Source organism: Thunnus albacares, chromosome 1 (assembly GCF_914725855.1).
Source record: "Thunnus albacares chromosome 1, fThuAlb1.1, whole genome shotgun sequence".
In the NCBI taxonomy this organism is placed as follows: Eukaryota; Metazoa; Chordata; class Actinopteri; order Scombriformes; family Scombridae; genus Thunnus; species Thunnus albacares.
In genome coordinates, this window is record NC_058106.1 from 20,134,907 (window position 1) to 20,154,206 (window position 19,300).

At 41.2% G+C, this 19,300-nt stretch overlaps 2 protein-coding genes across 2 annotated transcripts; one reads left to right on the top strand and one right to left on the bottom strand.

Annotated features, from left to right (window-relative positions):
* Nucleotides 1–1,276: 1,276 nt before the first annotated feature.
* Nucleotides 1,277–15,159, bottom strand: LOC122986396 (mucin-5AC-like). The gene is made up of 10 exons (XM_044357645.1): nt 15,061–15,159; nt 13,674–13,768; nt 5,859–6,024; nt 4,742–4,845; nt 4,130–4,598; nt 3,957–4,049; nt 3,829–3,865; nt 3,492–3,563; nt 2,046–3,404; nt 1,277–1,951 (listed from the first exon to the last, which is right to left on the bottom strand). The coding sequence occupies exons 1-10, from the start codon at nt 15,157–15,159 to the stop codon at nt 1,656–1,658; spliced, it is 2,790 nt and encodes a 929-aa protein (XP_044213580.1). The 3' UTR covers nt 1,277–1,655.
* Nucleotides 8,655–18,764, top strand: LOC122980357 (transcriptional repressor CTCF-like). The gene is made up of 13 exons (XM_044348298.1): nt 8,655–8,855; nt 10,826–11,104; nt 11,198–11,380; nt 11,507–11,879; nt 12,017–12,187; nt 13,253–13,386; nt 13,488–13,608; nt 13,698–13,847; nt 14,111–14,271; nt 14,944–15,126; nt 15,240–15,381; nt 16,511–16,657; nt 17,807–18,764. The coding sequence occupies exons 2-13, from the start codon at nt 10,847–10,849 to the stop codon at nt 18,061–18,063; spliced, it is 2,280 nt and encodes a 759-aa protein (XP_044204233.1). The 5' UTR covers nt 8,655–8,855; nt 10,826–10,846; the 3' UTR covers nt 18,064–18,764.
* The last annotated feature ends 536 nt before the right edge of the window (nt 18,765–19,300 follow it).

The window sequence follows — 19,300 nt, forward strand, 5'->3', positions numbered from 1 at the left end:
AACAATAAGATATTCTAGACAATCATAAATCAGAGGGAAAAAACATCTCTAGAAAAGAACAAGGTGTGATTTTATTGTAAGTGTAGTTGCTAAGAAGAAAAATACCAATAGGAATGGTTATTTCTTGTGTTATTTGCCCTCATCTCCTCACAGCTGAAATATATTTCTGTTTTTGACTTTGTGTATTAAGAACACCTGATAGAGGTCTTGATGTGTTAGCGCTGTTTACCCTCCAGCAGGACTTTCATTGGATCGGTAGGGTGTCTCCCTATCAGCATCAACAGGCATCAATATCCACTATATAAAATATCAACATTAATGCTTTTCTGTAGTCACTTTTTTCACAAGGACTAAAGTAAAACTAATCCAAGAAGCACTGTGTAAATGAGGCTTAAAATAGTCTCTTTACTCCCCGCAGCAGTCGTGACTGGAGGAACACCTTCATTTCATCCTGCACTACAGGTTTTAACCAGTTAGATGCTGGGATATATACAGTAACCTATTTGAAGTATTTGAGTTTGGTGATACATGTGACTCAAAGCATTCAGCTACAATTTAGATTGTAAAGAAAAAATAATTTGGATATAAATGTCACCGTTTTTGTTAAACCTTAACATTACAAAATGTTAATTTTCTTGAATGACCTCCATTTTAGAGTTCAGTTAAACAAACCTCTGCTGCACATACTGTATATAATCTAACTAATGCTGTAATGTGAAGCACTCTGAAATAAAAACATGACTTTTATGTTAGCTTGAACACTTAATATATATAGTAACATTTATGTGTGATATTGTACATGGCCCCTTTACAAATAAATAATACTAAATAAATACATAAATGTATATATTTTAACATTTTCAACCCCAGAAGCTTCAAACAAACATTAACTTCAGCCTGAAAGTTCATTCTTGACCTTGGAAACAGTAGCTTGACAAAAAATCCTAATCTCACTTTACTATTTTAGTACTTTCAACCACATCTCATGGTCTTCTTCAGTGGGTGAAGGTTGCTTAGTTGTAATCAGGCCATTCAAATGTGCCAATTAAGACCATTTTTAACAGGGACAGGGCTTCCTCCACACTCCCTAATATGACCACCTGTTAACGCATGAATGAAGTTTCATACTAATGTCACATAATGACACCTGAGCTATCTCCATGACAACCATGACCATGAGATGTGGAGAACCTTGATGTGACATTTTCTTGTCAAAACAAATATATTTGTTATGAGTAATGTATTTGCTGATAAAGACGCTGAGGGAACGACTGAGTCAATTCAATATTCCATTTAATAGTCATAACTATGTCTCTTATCCATCTATTGTAAACATGGTGTATTTTACCACAGTAGTTGTCTTATGGTACATAATCATACGTGCAATGCAAAATTCAAACAGAAGTTAAAAAAGGACAAAGACACTGCTGGATTTGTTGATTACATCACACCAAGGGGATCTCAGTTCTTTGGTCCAGTGGCCCACCCTTTGTGGTGTGCTGCTGTAATGTGGTGGTCCCTGTAGGAAGTGCCATGGATCGTCCCCCCCCTCCCCTTGCCCTCCCCACCCTCCGCCCCTTTTACCCTTTACTGTGGCCTCTCCTGCCCCCGTCACAGTAGTTGGTCCCATATTTAGCAATTTCTTGATTTCTGAATTACTTCTCGTCCACTGCCTTAGTTTCTTCTTGATTCTGACCCTTTATCGCTCCCTCGTTGCTAAACAGTAAACCCTCCTTCCCTGATGCAGGTTGAGCCGTCCCCACTTCTGTTGTCACTGTGACTTCTTCAGGTTTCACGCTTTCTTCCTGCACTACTTTCTTTGTCACTTCGCTGTTGACTTCAGCTGGTTTCTCGTTATAATTCTCACTCTCCTTCTCACCGTCGATGACTGTCTTGCTTTCATTTTTCTCAGTTTGCTTGCTCTTTTGAACCACCTCAAGCTCCTCATCTGCTGTTGGGAGAGGGAAACACATACGTAGATCTACTGTATGGACATGTAAAAGCAGAGAAGCGCACTCACACAATCATACATTACATAAACTTACCTGTACCCTTTACTGCAGGCTCCAGACTGGATCTTTCTTCAGGATGTGTCTGTAAATCATTATCTTGGCCTGGACTATCATTAGAGGGCGCTGCACTGGTCAAATGGTGAGAAGTAGCACTTGAGTTATCAGTAGCAGGGAGGCTAGAGATAGTTGGTGTGAGGGTAGCGCTGTCGTTGTTAGGGTCAGGCAGGTCTGAGTCAGTCATGAGTGGGGAGCTAACTGCAGCTGCTGTTGTTAAACTGGCGTTGGTGGTGGTGGTGGTATCTGTGGGGTTTGTTTCACTGGAAGAAGTGGAGGGGACGGAGATGTCAGCGGGGCTAGGAATGGCTGGGTGAGTAATGGCGGAAGTAGAGTTCATGCAGTCAGTGGATGTTGGGCTGGTAGCGGTGGTGGAAGAGGTGGCGCTAGTGGAAGGAAGGGCAGGAGAAACAATGGTGGAGGAACTGGTAACAGGGGTGTCAGGTGAAACTGGAGTTGTAATGGTATCACTTGAGTTAGGAGGCAGGGATGTAGTTTTAGTAACTGACGAAACTGAAGTTACAGAGATAGTGGAGGTGGCAGAGACTGAAGTGAAATCATCACTAGCTACAGTAGCAACTGAACTGGTAGAGAAGTCTGATGGTGTATCGGACACGCTGGTGCCTACAGTGGTGATGACAGAAATAGCTGCACCACTACCAACTGAGAGAAAACCATTTGACTCTGGCAAAGTCAATTTAGTTGACAGATTTGTTGACATTGTGGAAACCGAGCTTTCATTGCTGGGAGCAGAAACAGCTTCCGAGGTGGTAATGGAAGTTATTGTTGTTGTTGAGCTGGAAGTGACAGAGAGACTCGGAGTAATGGACTCAGAGAGAGTGGAAGTAACTGAGACAGGGGCAGGGGGCTCTGTGGGTGTGGTGGTGCTTGTCAGGGTTGTCAGGAAGGTCGGGGTGGGTAGTTCGGCGGTAGTAGCACTAGCTTCAGAGACGGAAGCTTTGCTGTCAAGCTCTGTAACATTCGTGGGTGTTGTAGCTGCTGCAGTAGCGTCAACAGAGTCAGTGCATATATCTGTGTCAGAGGGAGTTACAGTACTTGAAGGGGAAGTAGTAACATTAGTTGAGTCAGGGACTGAGTCTGAGATTGTCGGTACAGTGGGAGTAGTGGTAGCACTGAGGGCAGATGGAGCTGCAGTCGGACTGAGTTTAGTGGGCGTGTTCGTCTCCCCTTCTTGTATTTGGGCTAGCTCGTTCTCAGGTGTGTTGCGGCCAGATGTTGTAGGGGGCGGACCTGGCTTTATAACTGGCTTTGGAAGCAAAGCAGGTTTCCCGGCTGACTCGTGTGCTGACACACTTGGTCGAATTTGATGCCTTGTATCTAAAGAAAAGAGTGAATGTGCATGTTATTTAAATTATCATATACATACGAGACCGTGAATCAGTGTTTTTGTGTTGTGTATTTTACCTGATGACGCTGACATCGTTCTGGGTTTTGTGAAAGTTGGGGGTGGTTCAGGTTTACTGTCAATGATAGTACCTGAGGCACAAAGATCATTTAGATCATATTTTACCAGAAGAATTAAGTCTCTATAAAGTCCCCATAGTGGAGAAAATACTTGTCTGAACAGTCCAGTGTCTGAGATATTACGTCTTTTAATGGAAAACTGATCCATGTCAAAAAGTCTCTCCTTTTGAGATAAATCCCTTAACTTTCATTTCATTTTGCTATCACCTCATTATCATTAAGCTGGAGCAGAGGAGAGTTTAATCATATTTAACATCAAACAGATAATAGGACGTACCTTCAGATTCTGCCTTTTTCATCTCTCCCTCCTGATTCTACAAGGATTAGAGAGGTATTCAGATCTTTTTAATGTTGCTATATGGATATTAAATACATATCTAAATTCAGACATACACGGTCACACACCTGTGTCTCTCCTGGCTGGGCTTTGGAAACTCCAATACGTTGAAGCATGAGATGGAGTTTCTGTTCAAAGCTATGTTGGCCTTCGAATTGTTTCTGAAATCAGCAACAGCAGAGTGATTTTCAAAACTTAAATCCACTAATCTAAATGTATTTTTAACTGCTGTAACACTCACCTTTGCAGTGTTTCTGGCATTAGTAGACCCCGCTGCTGCTGCTGATCCAGACAGCAGAATAAGAGACTGGGACTTCCCCTCTCTGAGAGCCCGGCGGGGAGGCACCGCTTCACCCCTCAGCGGCGGAGCACCAGAAACAGGTGTCTCCTGAACAGCTGATTCTCCAGTGACAGCGCCGGGATGTTCTTTCGCTTTCTCCTTTTCGTTCTCCTTATCATGTTCCTTGACTCTCTCTTTATCTTTTTCTTTCTCAGCTCTGGCAACCTCCCTGAGAGGGCGAATGAGATCGGCAATGGAGGCCTTTTTGGGTCGCCCCTCATGGCTCGTCTCTGATTTCAGACCTCGCCTCTTTCTGAGTGTAAAGAAATCACCGAGCTTCCTCCTGAGGGTTTTTGTTGGGGGCGGACAAGGGGCAGAGCTGGCAGGAGCCACTTCGTGCACTGTGATAGATTCCTCATCTTGCTTTTTCCTATATCAAGAATCATATATCAAATCAATACTCTATGTGAATTATAGTCTAACTTTGTTAAAGCTGTGTTGTTAGTATCTGTATTAGCTAAATATCAAGGAACTATAAAGAGGTTAATTTGGCAGCTGCATGGTGATACTCACAGTGTATCAGCAGGAAGTACTCTCTTAGTAAAGAACTCTTCAACTCCTTCATCCACTCGCCCCATGAGCTCAAGGACTTCATTTTCACTCTCAATTATTGTCTCCTAATTACCACACACATACACAGAAAACACAAACACAGGGACATTTTATATCGAAGATGATGAAGAGCTACTTGCATCATATGTAACTTTACATTACATAACCCTCAGCTATAAAAAAAAAACCCACACACACTTGCACTAGTGATTTTTCTGCCTCTATAGGTGTATTTTAGTGTGAATCTCTCATCCAGTCATGCTACAAACCAGCCTCCTGGGAGTCAGTTGCTCAGTAACGTACAATGGGGGGGCGTCACAGGATTTTACATGAGGAATGAGAGCACGATAACTCATTTTGCCAACGTGGGTAATGTGATATCAAAATTGCAGCTATACAGTGTTGAATCACCCTGATTATATTAACATCTGAGCCCACAAGTAGCAATAAAAGCCAAGAAGTTGACTGCAGAACACAAATTTAGCAGAAGTCACCGTTACATGATATCCTGTCAGGGGAATTGGTTGAATTTTGTCTCACTGGCCACAGACTCCAAGGGAGTGACTATATGTCTACAGCCAAATAGCTCTGTGACAACATGATCAGCTCATCGGAAAATGGAGATGATCTCACACACACACACACACATACACACACACACACACACATACACATACACACACACACACACACACACACACACTCTACATTTTGATATAGAATCCTGTGACAGAATACAACGCCACTTGCTTTTTTCAGTGAGAGCAAGAAAAGACATTCAGACCAAACTACCACCCGCACTCACACATAGCCGTCAAGCTCTTATGCACAGAAAAAAGCCAATTATGGGTTCTTCAAACAGCTGGTGACCGGTACAATGGCACTGCCTTATTCAAGCAGGGACCAGGCATCTTTTACAGCACTCCCCCTCCATCCTTCCCTTCCCCCTGCCTCTCCCCTCTGTACCCTATTACATCTCTCCCTCCCTTCCATTTTCTCTCCACACACACACACACACACGCCACCTTTCCCTCACTCTCCATTTTTTAAAAACCTCTCTTCTCCTCCATCACAGTACCTGCGGTCTACTGGGACGATAGTTCAGTTTTTGTCGGTGTGGTCTCGGTCTGCTCTGGGTGTAGTGCCTGAGCGCTGGTCCGCCCAATGGCAGCTCCATTGGGGAGACACGGCACGCTGTTGCCGTGGAGCTCTGTTGCCTTGGCTCTGTTGCTGAGGCACCGTTGCTAAGAGCACAAGCACCAGCAGTATGTAATGCCTCCGCTGAGGTGGGAGGGGCCAGGCTGGCTAGACTGACAGATTTGACAACAGAACCTCGCCTTTCTCTGCCCTCCTCCCCTCCGAGAGGAAAACCATGAGAAAAAGATGTTGATAAAATAAGAAGAGGCAGGGAGAGAAGAATAAAGTGGCCGCACTGACATTTGTTTCATCCTGCAAATATAGGCAGTGACACATATATATATATAAAATATACATGAATATACTGCAATAGAAATAACTGAATTGAACAAAATGTTCTGTTGGTTATGTAACAAATTAATAATTTATTTTATATGCGGTAAAAAATGTTCTGAAATACTGTAAGTGAAAGACTGACCTGATAGATTCTTCTGTCACTAAAAAAGTGCCCAATAGCCTGCATAAAATTGTGTTGTCTTTTATTTCAATGAGAGATATCTCGCTTTTCATTCACACCAATACCAGGAGAAAAAGAGTATCATTAGAAACCTTGATAATGAGCTGTAATCTTGCTCAGAAGCCATAAAATAGGACACAGACAGACACCTACAAGCACTAGTCTATTAGTAATTATACTCCTAATTCCCCTGAGGGCCTATGTGGCAAGTTTCATGAGAATTGTGTTGCCTGAATATTTGATATTTAAATATTCAAACCAAGCAGCACAATTTGTGATTTGAAACACTTTAATATAAATGTATAATTTACATTGGTATTATTGTTAGATTAAAGAATTATTTGATAGCATTTCAACATTGATTTACTGCAATAGTGGTCAAACCCAGTCTTTCTTTTTTTCTACTTTTCTCAAAGTTTCCTTCTATTCTCAACACAACATAACAAACCAGAACTAACCTGTTTTCCATTGATGAATCCATGTCAGCTTTTTCAATATATGACATCAGCTATTTCAGCGTGATTCTGCAGTTGTTATAGACCTAGGTTATTGTAACAGGCATATGTAGCACTGTGAATTTTTGTTAATATGTTGGGGAGACTCCTCTTTTAAATGAAATATGGAGGGCTTACTCTGTCAGGGCAGAGGCAGGAAGAAAAAGATCTATTTTCTCTGCAGCAAGTTGTTATTTTACACCAAAATAAGACAACTTTAAATTAGCAAAATGAGGTAGTATAACTCTTCAAACACTATGACTTCTTTTAAATATGAGACACGAGATTATGACCAGTAAATGCTGCTTTCATCAAACTATGAAGCCTTCTGAGCCTTAGAAAGATGCAACAGCCGCCTGGACGCAGGTGTGTGGGACAGACAGCGTTGTGTTTCATGAATTCAAATGTAGATATAACATCAGTGGAAATAAGGATATAACAGTTACACTGGCACAACGAAAATAATGTGTAGATATCGCAAATGACTGACGGTTCAAAATTCTGATTCTCTAAAACTGCTGCACCACACATGATGTGAGGATTTACAGATGTCGATAACTGATGAACAAGAGGATCATTTTCTGATTTTCTTACTTAAATATTCTAACACCATTCCTGATCAGATTGACATCCTGACGTTTATCTTTTATCAACCTGAAAATGACCACAAAGCAGATTACTCACTGCATGACTACGATAGAGATTTAATGCAAACTGCAATAATACCATATATTCCAGTGATGTTGCAGCTGGTTGTACTGTTTCCTAGCAGAAGGCAAATGATATTATTAATGTTGGAGTTAGTAACTCTTAAAAATCATAAGGAAAATACTGATTTTATGGTTTAATATACTACACATAATATATGACATGTAATATTGAAAGCTGAATTGTCAACCTGGCAAAACAAAGAAGACAACAGCCCCGAGTCTCCAGAACTGCAGGGACCCCACAAGCTCAAGACTTAGTGTGTTTCAACTCATTTGTTTCTGATTTATCTGAAAATCTTTTTGGGAATATGTAACAATAAAAACTAATATCAACCGACATGCTAAGGGCCATAAAGTGGGTCCTGCTTTATTACAGGATCTTCAGAGTTTTTAGACTTTCATTAATATCAGTTTTGTGTTAATATGTTGTATATTTCTAACTGAATGTGTTTTGTTGTTAGTTTCTTTTGCCTTTATTAAATAGCATACAGAGATTACAGTAAGTGAGGGAAGAGAGAGAGCGATGATATGCAACACACAATATATGTGTCAAATCCTTATGAAAAAGACATACAATCGCAACCTCACTAGTTCTGGGAAATATTTATGGTTACTGCAACACAATGCAAAATATAAATTCTTGTTGATGTCAAAGAAACGGTTTTACAGCTCAAAGAAAGATATGCTACAGAAAATGTATTAATAGGTGGTGATCTGAACATGGTTCTGGATGAGAGGCCCACTATCACACTGCCCTCTTGTGATGATTTTATGAATTGCTTTAATTCACAAAATGTTACTCGTAAACTGGAGTTTGACTGTTCAGGAAGATGTTTGAAGTCTGTAAATCGCTCTCAGGCAAAAGTAATTCACACTTGTCATCAGAAAACCAGTTAATAATCCCCATTTAAAACTAATCAATATAATCCTCTCTGCAGTCGCCACGCCCACGTCTGGATTCAAATCTGGCGCCCACCACCCACAGTCACAGCTCGACCACGCCCCTTTACTCCCTCGGGTGCTGTGTGTGCGCATGCTCAGTTGCCTCTTAAGGGCCTCCATTTTGTGTTGGGCCCACTCTCCTGGAGCAAAGCGGGGGAAAATTATTAGCCCGACCCACATAGCACGTACAGACGTCCTCAGCGGGACTGAAAGGAGCTGCAGCCGCCGTCGCAGCTTTTGGGTCAACATAACAGGAGGAAAAGAAGCACTCGGCGGTGAGTAAAGTGGCTACTTTGGCCCCAAACACGGAAACGTTTTTGTAGGAGCCGTCGCCGGCCTCTAGGTGTCACGGTCGGGCTTACCGGCCAGGCGGCTGGCGGGGGGTGTTTGTCTCCCTCTATCGTTATCCAAAATTCACTAAATCCGTCTCTAAACTGCAACTGCCTCTCTCAGTCGAGTGTTTTCGTGGTTTTTGGCTGATATTTTTGGGGCTGATTGCACCGGGATGGTTGCGCTTATCAGCATTTCTGTTTTAAGTTTGTTCAGGCCTGACGTCCATCTTCTCGTGCCCTTTGTTTCCTGTTTTCAGACGTACTCGCGCCTCCCAGTTCAACAACTAACACGAGTTGATGTTAAAGTAGTTTTTATTACCATTTGATCAATGATACACTAATAACTGGTCGCTACGGGCTGCTCGCTACAATAGAAACGTTTCTAACAAAGGCGAAAGAGCGACTTTGTAGCGCTGATTGATTGATTGATCGACTTATCAACAGATGCACACAATCAATCGTCTAATCAGCACAGCTTAGCACACGAGTTTTCACCCAGTTTACCTCGCTGTTGGACAGTTTCTATAATGCAGTCTTGCACAACAGACTAACAGACGTTGTGTTTCCTCATAACATATTGTTGACTTGAGTTTTGCACTAAGTTCCTGTAACTCACCGCTTTAACTGACTCTTACATGCACAAAACTCTGCCCTAGTTTCTATAAAACTCAACCCAGAAGCCGTTATATTCATTATATATTTAACTCTGAGTCTGTATAACCTGTTTTGAACTTCTGGTTTTCCACATATTTAGTTAAGTAATTTTTAAAAAAAATGACAGCCCAGCTCTTGTAGTTGGACTGTTAACTTACACGTTAAATAAGGAAACACAGTTCAGAAAGTTGAATAGTCAGTAAACAAAGTCATTGATGATCCTTCAATGATCTATTAGAGGGTCAGTTCATCTAAAAGACAAAACAACTGCCCCTAATGTAGACTAACTACACTACAGTTACTGAGTTTCCCACTGCTGACGCTACTAACCAATGGTGGTAAATGTGGTTTTATTTGTGGAGCTCACAGCATTGAGCTTATTAAAAGTAAGTTGTAAATGTCCCAGATCTCACTGTGGGCAGTATTTTACTATTTTAATCTTTTCTCAGAAAAATTGTTCCTGATGAACACCGTTCACTGGGGCCTGTGAATTGTTCGTGATGTCTCTATGAAGACACTTTTGGTTTCGAGTTGGTGGTCAAACGTCAGCCCTGTTTTCAGTACTTCTGAGCACCACGAGCTAAAATCTATTCACTTCAGTTGTTACTGGTATGTCTGGCTGATGGTTCAGTAGAGGATATCTCAAAAACTCTGCTAACAAGGGCTCAATACCACTGGAGAAATGTGAGCAATACAGAATTTTTGTGATTATTTGACATTTAGAAGCTTTTTGTTTGTTCAACTGGTATAATGTTACCTGCATCTCATCAATTGTAATTAAGGTAGAGATGATAACTATTATTTTTAACATTACAGCATTAATACATTGCTAGAGTGAACATTTAAGTGGTGTAATATCCAAACGAGAGGACTGTAACTGTGAACACCAGTAGCTGCTATATTATATCCCCTCAAAACCTTTTAGATTTATGAGTGATAGCTCCCCCCTCTGTTTGTTCCAGCACACAACTTACTTTAAATGAAAGTAAAACTGAGTGTTCACATTTGATTTTTATCAACTGAAATGTAGTTTGTCAATATTACATGGTTCATTTGTACCCAAATGTTGTCACAGTTTAAAACATTGTTCAAGAAGAGATTGGAATCATGACTCTGAGTCTGGTTAGCAGATATTTCCCACGATAGTCATTTTGGAACCATGAATGACAGTTAAAACGTTTTCCTGCCATGAACATTTATTATTAAAACCACATTCACAGATGCTCACTTTTGTCAAATTTTTGTCTCCTCTATTTAAGAGTGTTGGTCGGCCCGTTGCCATGGAGGGCGAGGTTGTTTCCATGGAGACCGCTCAGGCTGCTGCCCTGGCTCCTGAAGGGAAGGTCCTGCCAGAGGGCGGAGAGGCGTTGATCCAAGGAGCAGCCATAGCTCCACAAGGAGAGGTGGCTGGTAACATGGAGATGATGGTGATGGACGCTCTCGATCCGACTCTGCTGCAAATGAAGACTGAGGTCTTGGAGGGAGGCGGCACAGTGACTGTTACTGGTGGAGAGGAGGGTCAGATCATCACCCTCCAGGTAGGTGTGGGTCATGGTTTAAGCTAATGATGGGTTGTCAGTAATTTTCTATGATGTAAAACATTTTTTTTGACAATTAATTCTTCTGTGTAGGTGGTGAACATGGAGGAGCAGGCAGGTGCTGCTTTAGGTCTTGGTCAGCTTCAGCTGGTGCAGGTACCGGTCACAACAGCGACTGTAGAGGGGTTCCAGGCCACCTACGTTGATGCTTCAGCAGCTAACAAGGAAGCAGATCCGGTTATCTGTCACACTCTTCCCTTGCCTGAGGGCTTCCAGGTGAGACATGATTGTGGACTACTGTGAAACAAAATCAGTCCTTTTTGAATTATGTCCTCTTAAGATGTGAAACATGTGAACTCTGACGATGAAAAGAGTCTGGTCAACAAAAATCTTTTCTTTTAGGTGGTGAAAGTGGGTGCCAATGGAGAAGTGGAGACCGTGGAGCAGGAGGAGCTCCAGGCAGCCCATGACGAGCTTCAAGGGACAAGGGGAGAGGGGGAGGAGGAAGAGGAAGCAGCAGAACAGGAACCCTCTGAGCCCCAGCAAGAAGACCCTGATTGGCACAAGGACTCAGACTACCAGCCCATTACCGCTATCCGTAAAGGAAAGAAAGGAAAGAAGAGCCGCCTGCGCTATGCAGAGGGTGATCGTGACATGGATGTTTCTGTGTACGACTTTGAAGAAGAGCAACAGGAGGGGCTGCTGTCCGAGGTGAATGCTGAGAAGGTTGTGGGCAACATGAAGCCACCTAAACCCACCAAGATCAAGAAAAAAGGTTTGACTTAAACACTTTCTTGATGTACTATATCGAAACATGTTGACTGGCTATATGAACTTTCTCTTTATGATCCTAAAATGGGCTTGTTTATGGTGTTTTTATATTAAACCATTATCTCTACTTTTTGCGTGCAGGTGTTAAGAAGACTTTCCAGTGTGAGCTGTGTAGCTACACCTGTCCTCGTCGCTCCAACCTGGACCGACACATGAAGAGCCACACAGACGAGAGACCGCATAAATGCCACCTGTGTGGACGGGCCTTTAGAACAGTCACACTGCTGAGAAACCACCTCAACACACATACAGGTATTTAAATAGTTCATATGTAGACATCAATGTGCTGATAATGGAAACATTTTTGATCATTTAAAGCTTCTTGAAATTTGGCGTGAAATAGTAAAAATGCATATTGGACATCAAAGCTGAGTGTCTCATTAAGCATCCACAAAAAACTGAGTGAAAATAAACGTTCAGAACTATTAGAAAACCTAGTTTTAAAAAAACAGCTAATTTTGATGTTTAGACCATTTCTCAAGACTGGAGACGTGGTAGAACACGTTTTGATTGACACCCGCACCGGCTACTGGGGGCTGGCTAACTACAGTAGGTAACGACTGGGTTTCCATGGTTTGGAGCCTTGCCTCCAACGCAGTAAATAAACTATTTATTACATGAACCATTATCACTAAAAGAGGCAGAGGTATAGCTAAACATAAGACACACTGTATAAGTGAGAACAGGAGAGGGAAGCCATCGCTAACTGCTAAGCTAAAGTAACCAGCTGATCTGAAAAGCATGTAAACAACTGGGATCAGCGAGAAAGTCACTAAATGAAGGAGCGGGCTAAAAGTGCTTAAGTAGAACTAGTATGAGTTTAAATGTACAGCAAGTAATTAGCCGCAGTAATGAAGAATATAACAAAATCAACTGGGTTGAGATGCAGAAACGCCACCACTAACACAGAAACTACAGCAACCGGAGATGAGACAATACACTTACCGCAGCACATCACGTCGTTTATGATTAGTTCACAGAATTGATCGCGTAATTTTTGTAATAAATGTCCGAGCATAACCACGCCCAATTCAGACCCAATATCAGGAAAGTTTACAAAAACTTAAATGACAATGTTTTGAATTTGGATTGAAACTAATTTCTAATACTTTTTAGATGCTTACTGTTATGTACATAAGACCCTAAATTACATAGTTAGAAGGCTGTTGTGGATTTAGGTTTCCAGTGGCTTTAAATGATTAATGAATTAAACATTTCTATCAGAGCTGGCCAGATGGAGGATTTACCTGAATTTTCTTAGACCAAAAAGATTGGGCTTTTGTTTTGCTTAAATTGTGCTACTGTTTGTCTTCTTAGGCACACGACCACACAAATGCACAGATTGTGACATGGCATTTGTGACCAGCGGTGAGTTGGTGCGCCATCGTCGCTACAAACACACACACGAGAAGCCCTTCAAGTGCTCCATGTGCGACTATTGCAGTGTGGAGGTAAGTAATCACATTTCTGTTTAGTATCTCCCTAATCTAATTATCTCCCCTGTAGCCTAGGAGAGTTTTTTTTTTTTTTAAATGTTCTTTTCTTTTCCTAGGTGAGTAAGTTGAAAAGGCACATCCGCTCTCATACAGGGGAGCGACCCTTCCAGTGCAGTCTGTGCAGCTACGCCAGCAGAGACACTTACAAGCTGAAGAGACACATGAGGACACATTCAGGTAACACACTCGCAGCTTCTAGTGGTTGGAAAGATTCTCCAGTTTGAGAAGAGTCCCTCACTTACCAAACACCCTCCTCTCTGGTGCAGGTGAGAAGCCGTATGAGTGCTACATCTGCCACGCTCGCTTCACTCAGAGCGGCACCATGAAGATGCACATCCTGCAGAAACACACAGAGAACGTGGCGAAGTTCCACTGCCCACACTGTGATACTGTCATTGCACGCAAGAGTGACCTTGGTAAGTTATGTGTTGTGATTTGATGCTTGTAAGAGAAATTATTTCACATCATGTAAACCTCATAATATTGCCTTAAACTTGTTAGTCCTAGTTATCGGTGTGCCCTATGCAAATGTAATCATTATACAATAGTTCTACTGTGTGCAGAATTGGAAGAATCTGTATGTACTAAACTAGAAGGCCTCAGAATCTTTATCCCCATAAAACAGTCCTGTGTAGCGTTTATTTAAACTGATTTCATGTCTTTCTGTTTCTGTTTTCAGGTGTTCACTTGAGGAAGCAGCACTCATTTCTCGAAACAGGAAAGAAATGCCGTTACTGTGATGCTGTGTTTCATGAGCGATATGCTCTCATCCAACACCAGAAGACCCACAAGAATGAGAAACGTTTCAAGTGCGATCAGTGTGACTATTGCTGCAGACAGGTACAGGGTTCAATGTTAATGGGGGGTTTTGTTGTTTGTTTTTTCACTTGTCCAGTCGAGCAAGAGGGTCAGAAATCTACTTGCCCAAAGTCAATTTTTACTGACCTGATGCAAACTGTTTTATTTATTAGAGGTTATCAAGTAACAACAAAGACTAAAGTTAATTGTCATGTCTAACTTTTTTATAAATAAATGAAACAGAACAAGGACACAGAGTGTCAAAGATGCAAAGCAACAAACATCCTTGCATATCTAAAATGGTTTGACCCATCCCATTTATTTAACTGAACTCTCAATTCTGTTCCATTATTATTTATGGCAGTGAAAAACTACTGCTCTACTGATTCCTCTATTTGTCGGTGCTCACATAATCCTGAGGGATGTTTGTTTCATGCATCACACTACTAGCCTACTCAATTCTTGATTGGCCAACTGCATGTGCCAATATTCTCCAATACATGCAAGGGGAGGGGGCTACACTGTGTGCCAGAGAACGAGAACATATCGTAAAAAAATGATAAACATTTACTAGCCCACTGTGGCATTTTACTTGCCCCGGGAAATTGGGCAAACCTTATTGTTGAACCACGCATGTGTTTGTCATGAGGAATATGTAGAATATGTTTATTTTAATGCTAAATGAGTCCTTTCTCTGACCTGTTAACCTTGCAGGAACGCCACATGATAATGCACAAGCGCACACACACAGGGGAGAAGCCGTTTGCCTGCAGCCAGTGTGAGAAAACATTTCGGCAGAAGCAGCTTCTGGACATGCACTTCAAGCGCTACCATGATCCCCACTTCGTGCCCACTGCCTTCGTCTGCAGCAAGTGCAGCAAGACTTTCACCCGCAGGGTAGGACTGAGCTCTGAGTTTTAGCTCGCCCATGAACTTATGACTCCTTCACACTGTAAAACAATAGTTGTCAGCAACTCATTACTGTCTGTGATCATTGCATATCTCCACAGAACACCATGCTGCGTCACTCTGAGAACTGCACGGGCGAAGAAGTTGGTGAAGAAAACGGATCTCCACCCAAAAAGAGTCGCCGTGGCAGGAAGAGGAAGATGCAGGCCAGGAAGGACGGTGATGACGACGATGACGACACAGGTATTGTTTTGGGTTTTTGTAAATTGGCAGGCAATATTTTTATTGCAAGCCTCGTATTCAGTATTTTGTTGTTAAACCATCAATTTGACATCAGAATAAGCAATTTCTTAAAAATGGGTTGTATTGCCAAGGACAGTTGTAAAGTTAAAATGATTAGTGGTGTAATCTCAGTTTATTTTCATGTACTCAAAATGTTCAGAAATGTGTGTGTGTGTGTGTGTGGGCGGGACCCACAGACAGACAGACAGACAGACTGACGGACGAGGCAGGACTCCAAGCTTGCATTGCAGAGCACTTTTATTTTCTCTTTTTTCTTGGTTGACGTATTGGTATGTGTGTTTCTAAGCCAGGATGCACACAGTTGCTGCTGCTACTAGCAGTTATTTTCTTTCTTGATTAATCTGCCAGACACAGTTGTTTAGTCTATGAATTGTCAGAAAATGGTGAAAAAGAATCTGTTCCCCACAGCTCAAGAAGATTTATTAAAATGTCTTTTTGTCTGACCAACAGTCCAAAACTCAAAGATATCCAGTTAACTGTCATGTATGACAATGAAAAGCAGAAACTTGTCATAGTTACACATACACTTTCTGCAGATCGATTAATTGACTAATTGTTGCATCTGAACACACAACACATGGCTTGACTAAAAAAACAAGAGGGAGACAACAGGCCTTTCTCCATCTGTGTTCTTATGAACTTTGTAAAAGCATCAGTCGCAACCCAAAAACTGTTTGTGGAGCTTTGAGTTGAGATTATTTTGTCACATTAAAGTCAGTAGTTGTGTTGAAGGTGAGCTGCTGCTGTCAGCGAGTACGCTGCTGTTCCAGTTGCAGAATGATCGTACCGTGTCCTCGGACATTTGTAATGTACTTGTACAAGTATGCAAGTCTGAACTTGGTGTACTTGGTATTGAGAAAGGCTTCATGTGTGTATAGCATCTCATTACCCTGCACATGAGGGGGCGTTTCGTCTTCAGGCAGGAGTGCTTGTTTTGTTTGTCTGCCCCTGTGGTATCATTTTTTTTAATTTTATTATTTTTTTAAAGCATTTTTTATTGTTTGTAATATTATGTCAAATTAATTCATATCTGCTGAATGTTCCCCTTTTTTTTTTTTTTAATATGTAGAAGGTGACCTGGACGAGGCAGAAGATGAAGAGGATCTGCTGGCTGAGATTGAGATGGAACAGGCCCCGCCAGTCGTCCCCATCCCAGCCCCTGTGGAGCCACCAATCAAGAGGAAACGTGGACGACCCCCAAAGAGCAAACCTGACAGTAAGTATCAGACTTCCGCACACTGGAGCAAATTTCATTCAAGTGTGGCAGAAACTTTTTAGTCTAGTCAGTGTTTGTGAGCCACACAAAGTGAGTAGCTGCTAATTGAGAATTATTCTGATAACTACTGAAAAATAAGGTTCAGACGGTCAGGAAAAACAAAGTCATGGAATTTTAAATTTGTGCTTTCCAGGCCTGGAAAAGGAAAAAGCTGAAAATTTTAAAAGGTTTTGGAAGAATAATGGAAAATAATTTCATATTTTAATGGTTTGATGGATATCTGTTTTTAACAGGACCTGTGTTTTTCTTTGTTTTGTTTTTTTAATCATGCAACATTAATCACCTATGCAGACATATAATCACCTATGAACACAGGTGTAGGATGCAGCTATACATTGTCTTGACATCCATTACACATAAACGCGGGGTACACAAACCATATTTGCCATAGCTTTGAAAAACTATAAGATATTGAGCATTTTGGAGCATGAGGGAGGCAGTGAACATGTGAGTTCACCACAAAATGTGTTAACATTGCGGGTCTGATACACACTGAAAGTTAAAGAAGTGAGTCTTCAATTAAGTGATGATGAGCCATGTTATTGATTATTTCTTGGTTTCAGGGTTCAGTTATGTGTTATGAAATGTTCCTCTGTCTCTTGCACGTGTGCACAAGCACTTTTTCTTCCTATTGCAAATGTATGCAAAATTATGTAAAATAATCACTTTGATTTGTTCCACTGTTGTGCTCGACATCGGACAAAATTCAAATGTGAAATAAAACCTTGAGCACTTGTTTTTATAGTTTGTAACGGTAATTTGCTTTAATTTAATGACATGATAACATTACACTACCACTGATAATCGAAAACTGATATACGCTATCTGCTTTATATAAAGGCACTAGGGAATTATTGTGACTAATTTATTATACAGACTGTTTATGTACGCACAAAAATCATGTGTCAATCATCAATGTTTGGGCATGAAACTGGTTTAAAGTCCGCCAAAGCCAAAATACGAATGAACCCTGTACATTAGCAAGAATGTGAAACCACCAGTGTTTCCTTTTTTTTAAACCATTTAAAACATTTGGAAAAGTATATCAATAAGTTCTGGTACCAGACACTGACCTGAAACTCTCAACAGCGGCTGCTATCATCCGCGTGGAGGACGAGGCCACTGGAGAGGTGGATGACATCATCGTGAAGAAGGAGGTTGGAGCCGATCAAGATGATCAGGAGGATGAGTCCGCCGAGGAGGTGGTGGTCGGCGGAGGGAAGTCGACCATCCAGCTGGAGGAGTTGTCCCAGGGAGAGGAGATGGCACAGGGGGCGCAGCTGTCCGATCCCCCACCTAATGGAGACCTCACCCCCGAGATGATCCTTAGCATGATGGACCGGTGATGGACGCGAGGGCCGACTCTGTAAACACACACCAGACCCTCGCTCACATCTTCATTTAATTATTGGCATTTAGGGTTTTAAAAAAAAAAAACACCCACAAAAAAAACATGCATCCTGCACAGAAACAAACATCACTGTTGTAATTTAAGATTTGCTTTTTAATCATGTATTGATGATGAAGTCTTGGATGAGTGAAAACATTTTTAACAAGGATTTACCTTCCAAACAAAATGAATTTCAGTACATTTCTGAGTTTGGAGCGGCTGTAATTGACGGCAGCATCTTTAGCCTTCTCATTGTTGCCTTTTTAATGTTTAGTAGCTCCGTTCTGTAGACGACAACTACACAATATTAATGATACAAAATATTATCTGGCAACACTTAAAATAATGTTATTACAGTCGTAAATTACTTTCCCTAAATTTAGACTGAGTGTGTGTGTGTGTGTGTGCATCTGGGTGTATTTTTATGTTACATAGTTGTTAGTAAATTATCGATCTTGTCATTGGGTTAAACTTGTACGTCCATAGTAAAGCACTCAGATTGTGAGCGGTGCTTTACCCCTTTTTTTTTTCGCTATATTTCAATCAATGTACAATATCCTCACTGAAGAGCTTTGTTTACATCTCAGTTTGGACAAAAACTGCTTTCCAGAAAAATTGAGATCATAGAGCAGCAGCAGATGCAAAAAAAAAAGAAAATGGACAGTCTAATTGAGAGTCATATATTATTGAGAGTCGTAAAATGTCTCTGTCCAAAGACAAACAAAGGGGCAACTTTTGAGGAGGATGAAGATATTGACATTAATTACAGCCAAGACACAAAAATCTTTTAATATTTTTAGTTTTGGGTTTCTTTGCTGTGGTTAGTAAATCCCCTTTTTAAGCATATTCTAGTTTTTAAATGCTTCTAGACTGCTTACCTTTTTTTTATGCTCCTTTTACTGTAACACCCCCCCTAGATGATGCATATGTAAGAAACATTGTCAATTGATTATGTGCAAGGAAAGAACGTTGTTTTGCTCCCTTGTGTAGCCATTCCACGTTGGGTTGTTTTTTTCCTTTTTTGTACCATTGGCAATGCAATGCTACGTAGCAGCTTGAATGACATTTTTATAACTGTGTGGCAGATGAGAACAGATGTATGACTGTACAACCAATAAAAAAGTAGACATTGGAGATTGATGGTTAAGGTTTCTGCAGTTGTAGTAATCTCACGGGATAATTTAATCATGAAT

Bases quoted from the DNA above. Each gene is read 5' to 3' on its own strand.
- LOC122986396 (XM_044357645.1), bottom strand. From the start codon at position 15,159: ATGGGCGAGCTAAAACTCAGAGCTCAGTCCTACCCTGCGGGTGAAAGT. The intron at 13,769-15,060 runs GTAGCGCTTGAA...GTGTTTCTGCAG, and splicing joins GGCACGAAGTGGGGATCATG to GATGTGCATCTTCATGGTGC. The intron at 6,025-13,673 runs GTAAGTGAGGGA...TTGTGCTCTTAG, and splicing joins ACCAGAGAGGAGGGTGTTTG to CAACGGTGCCTCAGCAACAG.
- LOC122980357 (XM_044348298.1), top strand. From the start codon at position 10,847: ATGGAGGGCGAGGTTGTTTCCATGGAGACCGCTCAGGCTGCTGCCCTG. The intron at 11,381-11,506 runs GTGAGACATGAT...CTTTTCTTTTAG, and splicing joins CCTTGCCTGAGGGCTTCCAG to GTGGTGAAAGTGGGTGCCAA. The intron at 13,387-13,487 runs GTAAGTAATCAC...TTCTTTTCCTAG, and splicing joins GCGACTATTGCAGTGTGGAG to GTGAGTAAGTTGAAAAGGCA.